The 19,512-nt window shown below is 45.7% G+C and overlaps 1 protein-coding gene across 1 annotated transcript; it reads right to left on the bottom strand.

Annotated features, from left to right (window-relative positions):
• Positions 1 to 3,851: 3,851 nt before the first annotated feature.
• On the bottom strand, positions 3,852 to 9,616 carry LOC132388765 (zinc finger protein 585A-like). The gene has a single exon (XM_059961182.1). The coding sequence runs from the start codon at positions 9,316 to 9,318 to the stop codon at positions 6,013 to 6,015; it is 3,306 nt and encodes a 1,101-aa protein (XP_059817165.1). The 5' UTR covers positions 9,319 to 9,616; the 3' UTR covers positions 3,852 to 6,012.
• Positions 9,617 to 19,512: the final 9,896 nt, after the last annotated feature.

Below are 19,512 nucleotides of genomic sequence, written 5' to 3'. Positions count from 1 at the left end.
TGGGATCGGTAAGTTGTGGTTCCCCGAGCCGGAAGGATGTTTGGAACGAAAGGAATCTGTGTGTATGGATAGAGCTGATAGGTGGATGTATAAGTGAGGGGTGAGTGGTCGGATGAGGGATGTGGGAGCAGAGTGGTGATCGGACGTTCCCTAACCCGGGGAAGAGAGGTCCCGGGACAAAATAAGTTGTTAACTGGGGAGAATCTGGGCAATTGGATGAGCCAGTTGGCGTGTCCTTTCAGGAAGCAGCAATTCTCTGTTCATATTAATTACTGTGTAATCTTGCTGGTAACATTGTGTTTGTTACAAAGCCCCAGAGTCTGGCAGCCTCTGTCATCGTCATGGGCTGCGACTGTAGATTGGGAAGGGGGGGGTGGGGGAGAGAGGTCAGTGACCTTTGCATCAGAGGAGGACACGGGTTTGTACAGATGGTTCGGATCAGGTGGGACAACCGGTGTTTGCAAAGGGAGAGAGAGTTTTAACCAGCGCAGCATGGTCAGAGGTGGAGGGGTACAGGAGCTGTCTGATAGATCGTTTTAATTGTTTTTTATAATCTCACAGATGGTGACTGAGGAAGAGGCTTGTTGATGGAGGATACCCGGAGGTGAGCAGGTCAGACACGGTATCAGGAGAGTGACAGTGATGTGATTTCCTGTGTCACGGGTACAGACAGTCATCTCAAGTGAGGAGTTTGTGCGGAGATGCAGCTTCCCTGGAGATGGAGGAAAGAGGACACACCAACAGGTGGAACCAGCTGTGGCAAAACATGGTTTGTCAGGTCTGACGATGAGCTGAATGTACCATAACCTTCAGACTGAATCAGAAATTCATTCTGAGGGTATTTGAAATGTCAGAAGCAGGGGAGATATGATCCCTTGTCTCCATCAGACCCTCAGTGAGATGGTTCCAGTTATAACGTGCAGGGATGAAAGCACAGTGTTTGGATTCTGATTTAATCACTGATTCTGACACAGTGAGAGGGTTAGTTTTGCTGTAAGGCAGCAATATTAATGGAAGAAGACACAAGAACTTCATCAATTGCCAGTTGTTTAGCAAAAATAATCAATCGCTATGCTACCTTGACAGAAACAGATATTCACAGAGGTGACAAAGGGGTTCAGTCTGGAGAGGGGTGTGGAGTTTTGAAATCAATGCCTTGCGGTGCCACCATCGTTAATTTAGCATGTCCGGAGTGGTGGATCACACAGCACGGAAACAGGCCTTTGGCCAGCCATACCTGTTCTGACCATCCACTCACTGTCTACACTGGTCCCATTTATCAGCACGTGGTTCACAGCCGACTGTGTCTCGGCAGTTTCAATGCTCATCCTCTTCGTAAATGTTGTGAAGGGACCTGCCTCCACCACCACCTCAGGCAGTGAGTTCCAGATTTCAGCTACCCTCTGAGTGAAAAGTCTCTTCTTCAGATCCCTCTAAACCTTTTCATCCTCTGCTTAAATCTGTGCGCTCTGATCGGTGACACCTCTGTCCCAGGATAGTGGCCAATATGGGCATCAGTGAGGCCTTTGATAACATTCACAGGGTAAGTTGCTGTGGAAAGTCAGATCACACGGGATCCAGGGAGAGCTGGCTCACTGGATGCACAGTTGTCTTGATGGTAGGAAGCAGAGAGTGATGGTGGGAGGCTGTTTATTGGACTCGAGGCCTGGGCCTAGTGAGGTTCCTCAGCGTTACTCCCCATTGCTCTCATTATTCATTGACTTTTAATTAATTTGCATTTGCACAGTTTGTTGAATTCTATGCTCCACTTGATCTTTCATTGATCCTGTTACTATTCTATAGATTTGCTAAGTGTTCCTGTAGGAAAACAATCTCAGGGTTGTATGTGGTGACATATATGTACTCTGATAATAACATTTACTTTGAACATCAACCACTGCTACTTGTCACCCAGATCAATAATTTGGTTAAGAATATACAGGATTTGGAGAGCTTCGCAGCAAGTTCAAACAATTAGTTTTTCTGAAAGATATTAAGTATAAACACTCCGCTCTGTTTCCCTCTCCGCACTCGACACCCCCTCCCATTACTGTCTTCCCTCTCTGCCCCATCCTCCCTCTCACCCTGATATTGGACATTCATTCAGGGTGAAAGTGAATTATTTCCGAGGAATCTGAAGGGGAATTCTTCACTCAGAGGTTGGTGAGAGTGTGGAATGAGCTGCCAGTGGAAGTGGAAGATGTGGGTTTGATTTAGACACAAAAGAGGAATTTAGGTGAGGACGTGGATGGAAGTTGTATGGAGGCTCTGGTGCAGTTAGTTGGAACTAGGCAGTAACAACAAGAACAGGTCAGCATGGACTAGAAGGGCCAAAAGACCTGTTTCAGTGCTGCGGCTGCTCTCTGTGACTCTAATAATATTCTCATTTGTAATTTCCACAATCAGTACTTTGCTGTTTATGACTGAATCCAGAAATTTACTCAAACAAGAACTGAAAGACTCTTGGCTGGCTACAGAAAGTGTTCACAAGCTGTGATACTTGCCAAAGGGGGTGTTACTCGGTACTGACCAAGCAGGGTCCGCAAAGTTTTGTTTCTGGCCCTTTTCCTTTTTTGTTATTTTGAAATTGTAAAAGATGGAAATAAAAATGTAATCTTGCTTAAAATATTAAAGAAATGTGTCATCTTTAACTATGCCTTTTGTAATCAGGTCATCTTTTAATCACTTAGCTAGTCACAATAACAGAAGTTTTGACCAGGGGTGCCTAAACTTGTGCATGCCACTGTATATATCCTGTGCCATCCAAGTTGCTTCCAAAAATTCCAGCCATTGCTGCTCTGTTTTCATCCCTGCCCAGGTTTTTTTTAGATCAATTTTGACTAATTTTTCTCTCATGCCTCTCTAATTCTCTTTATTCCACATCGACTTTAGCTTCTCCTTCACTAATGTCATGGTGAATTTGATCATATTATATTCACTTGCCCCTAAGTGTTCTTTGGATTTTAGTGACCTAATTAATTCTGGCTCATTACAACACCCAATCCAGAATAGCTGACCCCCAAGTGAGCTCAACCATGAGCTGCTCTAAAAAAGCATCTTGTAGCTATTCTAGGAATTCCTCCTCTTGAGACCAACACCATCCTTCCTAATCTCCTGCATGACAATCCCCCATGACTATCCTAACATTACACTTTTGGCAAGCATTTTCTATCTCCCCTTGTAATTTGTGGACCACAAATTGAGGCTCTCGAAACAATTCCTATCAGGGATTTTGTTTTACATTTGCTCTTCCTTAATTCTACTCACTGATATTCTACATCTTCCAACCCTGTGCCACCTATTCCTCATGTTTTTATTTAATATTTTACCAACAGAGCTACACGACACTACAACCGGCTTGTTATTTCAAGAAACACAAGTATGTGGGAAACGAGAGGACCTGCAGATGCTAGAAATCTAGAGAACTAAACACAAAGTTCTGGAGGAGCTCAGCATGTCAGGCAGCATCTATGGATGGGAATCAACATTTCGGGCCAAGACCCTTCACCAGGACTCTTGATACCCACATATCTGGAATATCAACAAGCAAAGACAATAGAAAATAGTGTGAAATAGGGAGAACCTTTGACAAAATTTAGTTCGAGGCTTAAGAAAACCTGCCAGAGCTCAGTAATTAACAAATACAACAAAGGCAATAAACACTTTCATCAATACCGACATTGACTTTTTCTAAATAAAAATACCTTAGTCCTACTTCAATCAGTAAAATTTACAAAGATAAATAAGAACTTCAGAAAACTTCAGAAAAGACTACTTACACTCAAACAGTACCTTAGACAGGAGGAAGAGGAATAACACAAATGAAAAAAAAATCACACAACAGTCAGATAAAACTTTTAGGTGTATATTTTCTTCAAAAGTAAACGGGATTCAGCACTCCAAGTGTGTATGTGCAATTGTGCTAAGAAGACCAGAAAACTTAAATGAGAGGCCAACTCAGAAAAATGAATAATCAATATGGAAGAAAACATTAACAAATGGAATGAGTATGACTCTCCATGGGAGACATCCCAACGATCTGAGCAGACAAGATGTTGAAAAGGAAGCATCAAGCACCTGACTGAGAGTTGGACACCTCTTCCCAGAAACAGAGGGATTCCTTGCAGAAATACAGGACAAGGTGGTTAACAAAAAACTCACAAATACATACAAACAAGGCAATAAATGCAGAAAATGCCAAGAGAAACCAGACACAATCCAACATATTCCTCGGATCCTGCAGCAGTTTAACTCAATCTGATTACTTATGCAAGTACAATCAAGTGGCAAATATAATTCACCAAAATCTTGCTTAAAAATACAAACTCATGAATGACCTCTATCACCTCATTAAGGCACCATAAATTGAAGCCATATCCAGTTAGGGACAGAATCTCACAATTTATATTATAATCAATACATTATAACAGACAGGTTAATCAAAAATAACTATCCAGATATAATATTACAGGATAAACAATCAGGAATAACTCCTTCAATAGATATTACCATTCTGAACACACATGTGCCTCAACAAATGAGGAATCTCACAACAGGCATTGTCTGTGTTGTCAGTCAGACAACTGAATTATTTTCCATCAAATGAGCTTCCAAATCTTGCTATCTGTCATTTGTTGCCACGTCCCGCTGCTGATTCCCTTCTCCTCACCATACATTCTTATCCCGACCATTGTCCAGAGCCCCAAACTCTGCAATGTGCGGACCCGCCTCTGGTTTCTGACCCTGCTTCGTTGAACATCCAATGGATGGTTTCCCATTTGGCTTTCAGTCTTTAGAGTAGAGTGGTGTTTTCTAACAACCCTTTAGAAGCAGGGAAAATGGCCCAAAATATGGAAATGTGCCCTGAATAAGGAGGTTAACTCCCAATGTCATTCTTCATCAGCCCAGAGATCTGAGGGGTGAAGAACATCTCAGACAGAACTGCAATATGTGTGACTTCTTCAGTCAGTAGAAAAATTAAGGGAAACCTCTTCACCACTGGTTTGGAACCCATCACCACAGGGAAGCAGGAGATGAACAATAGGGGAGGATTTAAAAGGACTGTCAAGGAATAGAATCATTGGCAGGGTCCAGCCGGCCTGAGTCCACTAGTTGTGTTGTAAACTCACAGAGTTCCAAAGACAAAGTTTAAAATAGAACTGATTTATTTGTCTCAGATGCAGAATATTAAACTCCAGTCCCATTAAAGGAGAATGTGCAGCAGAAGAAACTCCTCCCATGCCCAGTGACCAGGGTGCAGAACTGGGTGTGGTGAGCAGCAGCAATAATTGCAGAGTTCAGCACCAACAGTCAGTCTTGAAATCGCATTCAGCAATGGTGATGGAGAAATATCCAGCATACAGCTTATTGAAACTTCCTGCCCAGTGTGAACCCGGCGGTGAGTCACAAGTATAACATGCTGCAAGGTTTCACGGCTACTGTAATGGCCTCTATGTAATGTTTCACTGCTAAGGTAATTGATTCTCTGCAGCAACAATGTTTAGGTTATGACTAGAGATAACAGGGTTTGGGAGTGCGGGGCTCTCCAATGGCAGAAATGTTGTTCTTTCCTGTGAGTCTGGAAGAGAGAATTTCACCACCTTTTGCTGGGGAGAGATGAGAAGATGTGAATGGAGAGAGGAGAGACTGGGCCCTTTTTCTTTCTTTTTGTTTTCTTTACTAACCCTATAGTCTAAGTAGGAATTATAAATCTCAATTGTTTAATCACATATTGTGTACAGTTTGTTATTTCAGTGTACTGATTTGGAACGGGACACATCATGAAGCATCCACCCAAATGAGATTTCTTAAGTTGGCTGGGTTGGGGAGCTATCACTCTAAAAGTTAAGCTGCTAGCCGAAGTGAGAGTTGCATATGGTTAGAGGACTGAGTGAATCGATTCCCATATTCACAGCAGGTGAAAAGCCTCTCCCCAGTGTGAACTCAATGATGCACATTCGGTTGATTTGGCTGAGAGAATCTTATGCCAAACTCTAAGCAGGAGATCGGCCTCTACCCAGTGTGAACTCGCTGATGTATCTTCAGTTCAGATGACTCAGCGAATCCCTTCCCACAGACAGAGCAAGTGAACGGCCTCTCCCCAGTGTGAACTCGCTGATGTCTATTCAGCTTATATGACCAAGTGAATCCCTTCCCACAGACTGAGCAGGTGATTGGCCATTTCCCCGTGTGGGCTGACTGGTGTCTCTGCAGGTGAGATGACCAATTGAATCCCTTCCCACAGACTGAGCAGGTGAACGGCCTCTCCCCGGTGTGAACTCGCTGATGTACCTTCAATTGAGCTGACTGAGTGAATCCCTTCCCACAGACTGAGCAGGTGAATGGCCATTTCCCCGTGTGGGCTGACTGGTGTCTCTGCAGGTGAGATGACCAATTGAATCCCTTCCCACAGACTGAGCAGATGAATGGCCTCTCCCCGGTGTGAACTGACTGGTGACTCAGTAGCTGGGATGAAAGAGAGAATCCTTTCCCACAGTCTGAGCAGGCAAACGGCCGCTCCCCAGTGTGAACTCGCTGATGTAACTTCAGTTCGGATGAGCAAGTGAATCCCTTCCCACAGTCTAAGCAGGTGAACGGCCGTTCCGCAGTGTGAACTCGCTGGTGAGCCATTAGGTGGGATGACTGAGTGAATCCCTTCCCACAGACTGAGCAAGTGAATGGCCTCTCTCCAGTGTGAACTCTCTGATGTACCTTCAGGTGGAATGACGCAGTGAATCCCTTCCCACAGTCTGAGCAGGTGAATGGCCTCTCTCCAGTGTGAAATCTCTGATGTGATTTCAGTTGAGAAGACCAGCTGAATCCTTTCCCACAGACTGAGCAGGTGAACGGCCTCTCCCCAGTGTGAACTCGCTGATGGACCTTCAGGTCGGATGAGCAAGTGAATCCCTTCCCACAGTCCGAGCAGATGAACGGCCTTTCCCCAGTGTGAATTCGCTGGTGAACCTTCAGATGGGATGACTGAGTGAATCCCTTCCCACAGTCTGAGCAGATGAATGGCCTCTCTCCGGTGTGAACTCGCTGGTGTACTTTCAGTTCGGATGAGCAAGTGAATCCCTTCCCACAGTCCGGGCAGGTGAACAGCTGCTCCCCAGTGTGAACTCGCTGGTGTACTTTCAGTTTGGATGAGCAAGTAAATCCCCTCCCACAGTCTGAGCAGGTGAACGGCCTCTCTCCAGTATGAACTCTCCGATGCACCTTCAGATTAGATGACATAGTGAATCCCTTCCCACAGTCTGAGCAGGTGAACGGCCTCTCTTCAGTATGAACTCTCTGATGTACCTTCAGATTAGATGACATAGTGAATCCCTTCCCACACTCCGAGCAGCTGAATGGCCTCTCCCCGGTGTGAACTGACTGGTGACTCAGTAGCTGGGATGAAACAGAGAATCCCTTCCCACAGTCTGAGCAGGCAAACGGCCGCTCCCCAGTGTGAAATCGCTGATGTAACTTCAGTTCGGATGAGCAAGTGAATCCCTTCCCACAGTCTAAGCAGGTGAACGGCCGCTCCCCAGTGTGAACTCGCTGGTGAACCTTCAGATGGGATGACTGAGTGAATCCCTTCCCACAGTCTGAGCAGATGAATGGCCTCTCTCCAGTGTGAACTCTCTGATGTATCTTCAGGTGGAATGACGCAGTGAATCCCTTCCCACAGTCTGAGCAGGTGAATGGCCTCTCTCCAGTATGAACTCTCTGATGTGATTTCAGTTGAGAAGACCAGCTGAATCCTTTCCCACAGACTGAGCAGATGAATGGCCTCTCCCCAGTGTGAACTCGCTGGTGGACCTTCAGGTCGGATGAGCAAGTGAATCCCTTCCCACAGTCTGAGCAGATGAACGGCCTTTCCCCAGTGTGAATTCGCTGGTGAACCTTCAGATGGGATGACTGAGTGAATCCCTTCCCACAGTCTGAGCAGATGAATGGCCTCTCTCCGGTGTGAACTCGCTGGTGTACTTTCAGTTCGGATGAGCAAGTGAATCCCTTCCCACAGTCCGGGCAGGTGAACAGCTGCTCCCCAGTGTGAACTCGCTGGTGTACTTTCAGTTTGGATGAGCAAGTAAATCCCCTCCCACAGTCTGAGCAGGTGAACGGCCTCTCTCCAGTATGAACTCTCCGATGCACCTTCAGATTAGATGACATAGTGAATCCCTTCCCACAGTCTGAGCAGGTGAACGGCCTCTCTCCAGTATGAACTCTCTGATGTACCTTCAGATTAGATGACATAGTGAATCCCTTCCCACACTCCGAGCAGCTGAATGGCCTCTCCCCGGTGTGAACTGACTGGTGACTCAGTAGCTGGGATGAAACAGAGAATCCCTTCCCACAGTCTGAGCAGGCAAACGGCCGCTCCCCAGTGTGAAATCGCTGATGTAACTTCAGTTCGGATGAGCAAGTGAATCCCTTCCCACAGTCTAAGCAGGTGAACGGCCGCTCCCCAGTGTGAACTCGCTGGTGAACCTTCATATGGGATGACTGAGTGAATCCCTTCCCACAGTCTGAGCAGATGAATGGCCTCTCTCCAGTGTGAACTCTCTGATGTATCTTCAGGTGGAATGACGCAGTGAATCCCTTCCCACAGTCTGAGCAGGTGAATGGCCTCTCTCCAGTATGAACTCTCTGATGTGATTTCAGTTGAGAAGACCAGCTGAATCCTTTCCCACAGACTGAGCAGATGAATGGCCTCTCCCCAGTGTGAACTCGCTGGTGGACCTTCAGGTCGGATGAGCAAGTGAATCCCTTCCCACAGTCTGAGCAGATGAACGGCCTTTCCCCAGTGTGAATTCGCTGGTGAACCTTCAGATGGGATGACTGAGTGAATCCCTTCCCACAGTCTGAGCAGATGAATGGCCTCTCTCCGGTGTGAACTCGCTGGTGTACTTTCAGTTCGGATGAGCAAGTGAATCCCTTCCCACAGTCCGGGCAGGTGAACAGCTGCTCCCCAGTGTGAACTCGCTGGTGTACTTTCAGTTTGGATGAGCAAGTAAATCCCCTCCCACAGTCTGAGCAGGTGAACGGCCTCTCTCCAGTATGAACTCTCCAATGCACCTTCAGATTAGATGACATAGTGAATCCCTTCCCACAGTCTGAGCAGGTGAACGGCCTCTCTCCAGTATGAACTCTCTGATGTACCTTCAGATTAGATGACATAGTGAATCCCTTCCCACAGTCTGAGCAGGTGAACGGCCTCTCCCCACTGTGAACACGCTGATGTAATTTCAGTTTAGATGAGCAAGTGAATCCTTTCCCACATTCCGAGCAGGTGAACGGCCTCTCCCCGGTGTGAACTCGCTGGTGAACCATTCGGTCAGATGACCGAGTGAATGCTTCCCCAAAATTCAACAGATGACCAGCCTCTGCCCAGTGTGAACTGACTGGTGTGTCCACAAGTGGAAAGACTGACTGAATCCCTCCTCACCCACAGAACAGGTGAATGGCCTTGCCCAGTATGAACTAGCTGATGTACCTTCAGTTGAGAAGGCCGAGTGATTCCATTTCCACTGTCTGATCAGGTGAATCGTTCCACCCTGTGCAAAATGATGGGTGTGCCAGTTGGTCAGATGATTCAGTGAATCCTTCCCCACAGTCTGAGCAGGAAGGATGATTGAGTGAATCCAATGCTCCACTTCTTAAATATCTGGACAGAGACAGCAAAACTGGTGTGTTGAGCTCTAGATTCCCGTACACAAATTCCTTGTCATTTTTGACCTGTAAAAAGATTTACAATATCTGTCAATGGGTGAAGGACAACATTTCAGATGAGTTCACATAAGTTGTCAAGGTGTGATCTGGCATCACACTGTTACAGTGAAGTTCAACCCAAGTTGGAGAGAGAAATCATCTCCTGACTGGGCAGGGTGCTGGTATCTGGAATGACCATCAAACTCTCTGATGCTCTTCCTGTCTCCATATGAATGGGGCATTTCTGCCATCTCCAATCCGTGACCTGGCTAAGTTTGACTCTCTCCACTGGTATTGTTCCCTGTTCCCACTGAGCTGCATGGGTTCCTGGCCCCGCAATAACTGAAACACTCTCACACAAATAGCCAGCAGTGTATTGCATGAACCCCCCACTACCTGTGTAAAAAAACTTACCCCTGGCATCCCCTCAGTATCTATTTCAAAGCACCTTAAAACTATGCCCCCTCGTGTTAGCCATTTCAGTCCTGGGAATAAAACCTCTGGCTACCGACACGATCAATGCTCCTCGTCATCTTATACACCTAAAAAATGCACTAAACATAGACAAGGTAATTAAACATTGCATGAGGATTTGTTGGAAGTATACAGAATTATGAGGGTATAGATAGGGTAAATGCAAGCAGCTTTTTCCACTGAGGTTGGGTGGGATGACAACTAGAGGTCATGGGTAAGCGGGGAAGGTGAACATTTAATGGGAGCACATGGAAAAGCTCTTCACTGAATTGGTTGTGAGAGTGTGGCATGAGATGTCAGCACAAGGGGTACATGTGAGCTCAGTTTCACCATTTGAAAGAAGTTTGGATGGGAGCCTGGATGGTAGGTGTATGGAAGGCGATGGTCCCAGTCAGGTAGTTGCAATAGATACCTTAAGTGGTTGTTTAAGCATTGACTAGATGGGCCAAATAGCCTGTTTCCGTACTGAACTCCTCCATGTTTCTGTGACAGAGAAGCTGGCCAAACTTGTTTGGAAGGGAAAAGGTAGGAGTGACAACAGGGCAGCAATGGCTGGAGTTTCTGGGAGCAATTCAGGAGCTGAGTGTTTGATATCTGAGGTCTGAACAACATCTGACTAGTGTCAAGAAAACAAACTCTCCTTATTGTCACAAAAACAAAGGAGCTGATTGTGTACTACAGGAGGAATGGAGACAGGCTAACCCCTATTGACATCAATAGATCTGGGGTTGAGAGGGTGAACAGCTTTAAGATCCTCAGCATGAAGATCACCAAGGATCTCAAATGCTCTGTACATACCGGCTGTGTTGTGAAAAGAGCACAGCAGCACCTCTTTCTCCTCAGATGGTTGAAGTTGCTTGTTGTGGGCCCCAAATCCTAAGAACTTTCTACAGAGAGACAATAGAGAGCATCCTGAGTGGATGCAGCACTGCCTGGTATGGGAACTGTACTTCCCTCAATCGCAGGACCCTGCAGAGAGTGGTGCGGACAGCCCAGTGCATCTGTAGATGTGAACTTCCCACTATTCAGGAGATTTACAGAGACATGTGTGTAAAGAGGGCCCAAAGGATATTGGGGACCCAATTCACCACAACCACAAACTGTTCCTACTGCCACCATCCAGGAAACGGTACCACAGCAAAAGGACTAATAGGCTTTGGGACGTCATTTTCTACCAGGCCATCAGAATGATTAATTCATGCTGATACAATTGCATGTTGATGTTATATTGACTCTTCTATGTATAAACAATATATTATAAGTTACTATAAATTACACATTGCACATTTAGATGGAGAGTAACATAAAGATATTTACTCCTCACGAGTATGAAGTATGTATGTAATAAAGTCAATTCAATTCGACTCAAATCACCCTCTCCACTATCCGTTCTGTCACTCTGGCTCCCATTCCCCATACAACTTATTTTAACCACTTCAACCCCTCACTACACCAGCTCTAGCAAATCTTAATACTAGGATATTAGTCCACTTCTTGTTCCATTCCCATAACTAATGAATTCCCTATCACTTATTTGACTTTTCACTGCCAGGTAATCCCCCCAACAGTTTCTAAATTGGTCCAGCTGCTGTTGTGTGGGATGTCCGCAAGAGTACTCTTCGATGGCTGTTTAACTTCATTCACCTGCCTGACTCTCACCCAGTTTCCTGTGTCCTGCACCTTGGGCGTAACTCACCTCTCTTCATGTCACATGCATCACCCCCTCTGACTCCCAGCTGATCCAGAATTCATCAATTTCAAGTCCCAGCTCCTTCAAGTTCAGGGCTACAAGCTGCAGCTGGATGCACATCTTGTAGGTGAGGGCATCAAGGACACTGGCAGTCTCTGCACCTTCCCTCCAATACCCCCTCTAATTTCTAATGACCAGTGTGCACATAAATCATGTACTGTGCTTATTTTTACCAAGTGACAACATGTGCACAGTGATTTTTATATAGTGAGGTATTCATTTTAACAGCTAGCAGATCACTGTCAATAAGAACTATGACCTGCTCTGGGTTTGATCGAGTTCATCTGCACTCTCACACGAACTATGTAGCGGGAGTGTAACGGGTAATGAAGGATTTTCTTACCAGAGCTTTTACACATTGTCCATGTGGTTTGCTTGCTAAATTACACTTTAAAAAGTTAGAGTTCCAAATATCACTCCACTTTTCCCACTTGTAAATTCTCCAGCAACTTTTGCATCACCACAATACACACAGGTAACACCAGTTTCTATATTGGACAAAAACATTTCCCCCGAACCCTCCTGAAGAATTAAGGATATATACAAAACAAAATCATTTTGAACCTATGTAACCTCTGGCTAAAAGAATAATTGGGACTGAATAGGAATATCTGAACCGAAGTAAACACTGTCTTCAGTGGTTAGCGAAGACAGGCTCATTACCAGTTCTACGGCTCTACGGCTTGCAGAGAGACACACTGAGAGATGATAACATTATACACTGGACCCTCATTAGTTGATAACATTATACATTGCACCCTCATTAGTTGATAACATTATACACTGGACCCTCATTAGTTGATAACATTATACATTGTACCCTCTTTTGAGTAAAGGGAGGAGGACTCACTGATAAGGACAGGAATAAACATCTGTTTGTAATTAAGTCAGGGCCTTGCAAAGGGAATAACTGTTAAGGACTAGACAGTGTATCCATCTGTAATTAAAACCTTCATTTAGCAAACTCTCTTATCTAATTAAGTTTGGAGACAACAGACTTGGTGGGCGTACCAGTTCAAATAACATCTTGCAATAGGAATGTATGGGGCTTACTATGTATAAATATATGGCTGTAACCTGATTAAGTCAGTCCACTTATCAGATGGTGGCAGTGCTTACATGCCTTCCCTTTGACAACAGGGTCTCAAACTCCTGCTGGAAAATGAACTGTGGCGACAATAAGAAGCTGGTCCGCCGAGTTTTATTCAACTTCAACATTTGGAGTCACAAACACGATCCCAATATAGGGAGTGCTGAGCAGATCGGCTGAATGAAGATGTAAAGTGGAACAGCATATTATCAGCAAGTTGGAGGAATAATGCATGTGAGAAAGGGAAACAGGTATGTACTGCAGAAGGAACGCCAAAGGTTGGGAGATGCTAAAAGTGGAGCATGAATGGGTGGATGGGCACCAAAAACAAGAGCAGGAGAAACAACGTAAGCAAACCGAGGTTGGTCCAGATAGGAGAGAAGGGCAGGAATATCAGTCTAAAGTTCGAACTTACAGGAAAACAAGGGATCGCAACCCCCATGTTTGAGGACAGTGGCCATGCTGAGGAGTGGGCACCCACCGTACCTCTCCTACCTTACCAGCGGCCAAGTTCACCCAGTGCCCCCGAACCCCAATCCTCCCAGTACCCAGATACGGTGGCCGCTCAGGTAAAACAGCGGCACAGGGAAGGGGATCTCTACACCCTGAGATCCCGAAAGGGAATACCGGGGATTGTTCCGAGACAGGGAGGGAAGAATCCAATAAATCCCCAGAGTTAGTGGCTCCACAAAGACAACTGCCCACTCTAATGCTGCTCAATCCATGAGCAGGAGGAGGGACAGCCCTCAGTGATTCCTGTGTATGCACCCTGGAAGCCTCAAGATATGATAATGATCATGAATCAGGCCCCAGATAGAAAAGAAAAACCAGCACAGTTTGCTCAGTGTGTCCACAGTACTACACAAATGTCTAAAGAGAATCCGCAAGATTTATTCAGTCTCTGCTGCATGATTCTGTCAGCTGATGAGGGGTGGAAATGGAAGGCAGAATTGCGATACCAAACCTATCCGGAGTTACAGGCGGGAAACCATAATGAGAATGAACAGACAGACCAGATTATTCAAGCCTTGGAAAGGGCTCTCCAGCAACCTGTAAACATCACTAAAGTACTTGAATGCAATCCGAACCCTGGGGAATCAGGATCAGACTATTGGCAGTGATTTGTGGCCTGCTATGGCACTTTCACAGGAGACCAAGCCATTTAATAATGGGAATCTGTCCCCCCAGTTTAATGTCCTACTGCTCCAAAACTTACCAACTAAGCCAACATGATTTAAACAGATAATATGGATTGGCCTGACAATGACCGAAATTGAATGTGATGAGCTTTAACATATTATTGGAACCTGATTTTCGATTCCTGATCAACCCCGAAAGGAACTAATATTTAAAGTGAGCATGTTCAGCGGGAAGAAGGATGCAAACGGGCTATATCTTGGGATCAGAAATGGGATCAAAAACCTACCATGGGATAGGTGGGGACAACAACCCGTTTAGAAATTGACAAGCAAAGATCCCTCAGGAAGAGCCCAATGTAATATTGACAGTTGCTGGAATTTCAATTCCGTTTATGATTGATATGGGGCAACCAAAAACACCCTTGATCAGGAAATACTATCAAAAGGGATTCCAGCTATCAGACGCTACAATCACTCTGTCAGTGTTCGAAGGCACGGAACGTACGTATTCACGTACCCAGCCACTGCAGGTGGAATTCCAGGGGAACCAGTGTGAGGTTTCATTTACAGTCACCACCAGACGGGGGGTGAAATCTCGTAGGGAGAGACTTGCTCTGCCTTGGAAGTCGAGATTCTATACATGGACAAGGATATCATGCCGGAACTGCGAACAACTGATAGCTTCCCGTGACCACCCAGTGGTGGGCACTTTGACCCTACGTGGTGCTCATCTGAGGAATCCCCTCAAGGGACAGAAGTTCCCAGTCCCGGTGATTGGAGAGGTTAAAGGAAGAGATGGTACTGCATTTCCGGACGAAGTTCCAGATTTCTTTTGGTGACAGACAGGACTGGTGGTTCCCTATACCACCAGTGGGTTTGCCCTGTGTTCAAGCCGAAGAGCCCAGGGTTCCTTGCCTACACCCTGATGAAACAAGCCTCCAGCACCGAGGGAGACTGGCAAGACTTGGCCGTGGGCCAACTCCGATACTGGCAGGAGTCTGAGGTGAAGACGGGACATCTGGTAAGACATTCTTTTAATATTGACCAAACCCAAGATGTTGTACCCCATCTCTGGGCAATTGCAGTCCATGATGTCAGCCCTCCTGTCTGGATCACAGTGAATGAAGGACAGACTCTCCCATCCATTCTGCAATACCCCCTCTAGCCCATCCGGATCACAGTGAAAGAAGGACAGACTCTCCCATCCATTCTGCAATACCCCCTCTAGCCCGTCCGGATCTCTGTGAAAGGACAGACTCTCCCATCCATTCTGCAATACCCCCTCTAGCCCATCCGGATCACTGTGAAAGGATAGACTCTCCCATCCATTCTGCAATACCCCCTCTAGCCCGTCCAGATCACAGTGAAAGAAGCACATACTCTCCCATCCATTCTGCAATACCCCCTCTAGCCCGTCCGGATCACAGTGAAAGAAGGACAGACTCTCCCATCCATTCTGCTATACCACCTCTAGCCCGTCCAGATCACAGTGAAAGAAGGAGATACTCTCCCATCCATTCTGCAATACCCCCTCTAGCCCATCCAGATCACAGTAAAAGAAGGACAGACTCTCCCATCCATTCTGCAATACCCCCTCTAGCCCGTCCAGATCACAGTAAAAGAAGGACAGACTCTCCCATCCATTCTGCAATACCCCCTCTAGCCCGTCCAGATCACATTGAAAGAAGGACAGATTCTCCCATCCATTCTGCAATACCCCCTCTAGCCCGTCCAGATCACAGTGAAAGAAGGACAGACTCTCCCATCCATTCTGCAATGCCCCCTCTAGCCTGAGGAAACGTTTTATAAGGATGGAAGCTCTTTTGTGGATCCAGCAGGGAAACGATGCAATAGTGACGGACAGTGAAATAATTGAACAGGCCTCTTTTGAAGCAGCTGTCTCCGCCCAGAAGGCTGAGCTGTTTGCTCTGACTCGTGCCTGTATCCCAGCAACAGACTAAAGTGGGAACGTTTACACAGACTCCGCTTTGCATTTGGGATTGTACATGACTACGGGGCTCTCTGGGAACATGGGGATTCCTGACTTCCTCCTGCCACCCCATTAGTAACGCCACCTTTGTAAACAACTTACTCACCGTTCTACAGCTACCTCGAGTTTTGTTCTTCTCAGGGGCTGCCTCTGAGGAGGAGTGAAAACTGTGGTCCCAGATGGGGTGCCAGAAAGACCCCGACCTAGGTTTTTGGATCACCCAGTGGGACAAGTTTATGTTCCTACACAGTTTTTACCAATATTGGTTGATTATATACATAATTGTACACACCTGGGAAAGCAGGGAATGGTTGGTAACCTGTACCCTGCACACCGGGTACGACTCCCTTGACAGGTGGATCTTTTTCGTGTCTACAAGTTGATTTTATTGAATTGCCTAGAGTACATTGCTACAGATACTACTTAGTTATTATAGATCTGTTCAGTTGATGGATTGAAGCTATAGCAACTACCATTAATACTGCTGTGACAGTTGTGAAGGTATTATTACGGGAAATAATTCCCAGGTACGACCTGCCAGAGATGCTGAGCTCAGACAATGGCCCACACTTTGTGGTGAAAGCAAATGAAGGGGTATGTAACAAACTAGCTATCAAGCAACAATTCCACTGTCTACACCATCCACGGGCCGCTGGCAGAGTGGAGAGAGCCAATGGCACTCTGAAGAGTAAACTGGCCAGACTAACAGTGGAGACTGGACTCACTTGGTTGAAGGTCCGACCATTAGCCCGATTCCACATGAGGGTTACCCCACAGGGGAAAACAGGGTTGTCACCAGCTTAAATCATTTCCGGATGGCCCATGAGGACACCCTGGGAACAAAGTCTCAGGATTAAAGGCAAGGTGAATAAGAATAAGGAACCTTGGTTCTTGATGGATATTGGAACTCTGATAAAGAAGAGAGAGATGTATGACATGTATAAGAAACAAGGAGCAAAGAAGGTACTTGAGGAGTATAAAAAGTGCAAAAAAAATACTTAAGGAAGAAATCAGGAGGGCTGAAAGAAGACATGAGGTGGCGTTGGCAGTCAAGGTGAAGGATAGTAAGAGCTTCCACAGGTATATTAATAGCAAAAGGATAGTTAAGGGATAAAATTGGTCCTCTTGAAGATCAGAGTGGTCGACTATGCATGGAACCAAAAGAAATTGATGAGATGTTAAATGGTTTTTTTTGTGTCTGAATTTACTAAGAAAACTGGTTTGGAGTCAATGGAAATAAGGCAAACAAGTATTGAGGTCATGGAACCTATACAGATAGAAGAGGAGGAGGTGCTTGCTACCTTGAGTAGATAAATCTCCAGGACCTGACAGGGTATTCCCTTGGACCTTGAAGGAGACTAATGTTGAAATTGCAGGGACCCTGACGGATATATTTAAATGTCATTATCTACGGGTGAGGTGCCAGAGATTTGGAGGATAGCTCATGTTGTTCTATTGTTTAAAGCATGCTCTAAAAGTAATCTGGGAAATTATAGGCTGGTAAGTTTGATGTCGGTCATGAGTAATTTATTGGAAGGAGTACTAAGAGATAGGATCGTCAATTATTTAGATGTACAATGTCCTGTGTATGTTACTCAGAATGGCCTCTTTGGTTTGTTACAAGTAGGAATGTTTCTTTGTCGGATAAGTGTTTCTCTCACCGTTGTTTCACTTCAGAATGGCTGATATGGTAATTGTATTCATTTGTTAATCAATGGGGAATGTTACTGTGTCTTGTGATGCTGGGAATTTGGGGGAGGGGTTTTTTTCGCGGGTTTTTTTTTGGTGGAAGGGAGAGGCCGAGGAAGACGCTGAGGAAGGTGGACGTGTGCTGGACTGCTCGTAAGACCACCGGGGTGGTCCCAGGTGCGACGGCCGGATGGGTCGATTGGTTCGTTGATTGAGCTCCAACGAGTGCACTAAACAGACTGAACTTTTTAAAGTGTATTTCATAACGGTATTTGTTGTGGGTTTGATACTGTTGGCGGGCGCGAGGCATTAACTCGATTCTCACAGCACCTGCGTGTATGGGAGGTGGGTTGGAGAGTGGCTGGATCTCCTTTTTCCCCTAGACATATACCAGCCTGTTGGGTAAGGGTTACATTTGTGGGCTTACCACTTTTATTCTGGCAGGCACATACAAACTCTACTCCCTCACTTCTGAAGAACTCACACTTACAAGTATTCCTTTGCTAGAAAAACCGCCAGTCCCAATCCACACTTATTAGATCTTTCTGATACCATCAAAATTGTCTTTTCTCCAATTTAGAAACTCAAACCATGGTCCAGCCCTCTCTTTTTCCATATTTACTTGGAACCTTATGTCATTACGATCGCTAGATACAAAGTGTTCCCATACACTAATTTCTGTCACTAATGCTAGATCATTTCCTAACAGCTTACCGCACACCTCTATGTCGGGAATACGATGTCCTGATTAAGAGCACATTTGACAAACTCTACCCCATTTAGTCCTTTTACAGTATGGGAGTTCCACTCAATATATAAAAAGTTAAAATCGCTTACTATATCAATCTTTGTTTCTAAGCATAGTCTGCGATCTCTACAAAGTCTTTTTTTTCTAAATCTCTCAGAGTGTTGGGAGCAACCAAGTCCCAATAATGGCTACAATATCAAATTCCCTGTCATGAGCTCATCGGGCTTTCCTACAATGCTTCTTGCATTCTGATATACACAGCTCAGCACGTTCATCATACCATGCTTAACCTTTTGTCTGCTGACTCTCTCTGAGGTCTGAACAACATCTTTCTGGTGTCAAGAAAGCAACCTCTCCCTCAATGTCACAAAAACAAGGGAACTGGTTGTGGACTACAGGAGGAATGGAGACAGGCTAACCCCTTTTAACATCAATGGATGTGGGGTTGAGAGAGTGAACAGCTTTAAGTTCCTCAGCATAAACATCACCATGGATCTCATGTGGTCTGTACATACCAGCTGTGTGGTACGTGGCCGTGTGCCTCTTTCACCTCAGATGGTTGAAGAAGTTTGGGATGGGGCCCCAAATCCTAAGAACTTTCTACAGGGGCACAATTGAGAGCATTCTGACTGGCTGCATCACTGCCTGATATGGGAACTGTACTTCCCTCAATCGTAGGGCTCTGCAGAGAGTGGTGCGGACAGCCCGGCGTATCTGTAGTTGTGAGCTTCCCATTGTTCAGGACATTTACAGAGACAGGTGCGTAAAAAGTCCCAAAGGATCATTGTGGACCCATGTCACTCCAACAACAAACTGTTCCAGCTGCGACCTTCCAGGAAATGGTACAGCAGCATAACAGCTGGACCAACAGGCTCCTAGACGGCTTCTTCCACCAGGGCAACAGACTGATTAATTTATGCTGATACAATTGTGTTT

The sequence above is a fragment of the Hypanus sabinus genome, unplaced genomic scaffold, assembly GCF_030144855.1.
Source record: "Hypanus sabinus isolate sHypSab1 unplaced genomic scaffold, sHypSab1.hap1 scaffold_400, whole genome shotgun sequence".
NCBI lineage: Eukaryota > Metazoa > Chordata > Chondrichthyes > Myliobatiformes > Dasyatidae > Hypanus > Hypanus sabinus.
The sequence above is the reverse complement of the archived record's forward strand: the minus strand, read 5'-3'. Positions and strand labels throughout refer to the sequence as shown.

Coding starts and splice junctions, on each gene's coding strand:
- LOC132388765 (XM_059961182.1), bottom strand. CDS start 9,318: ATGGTTCACCAGCGAGTTCACACCGGGGAGAGGCCGTTCACCTGCTCG.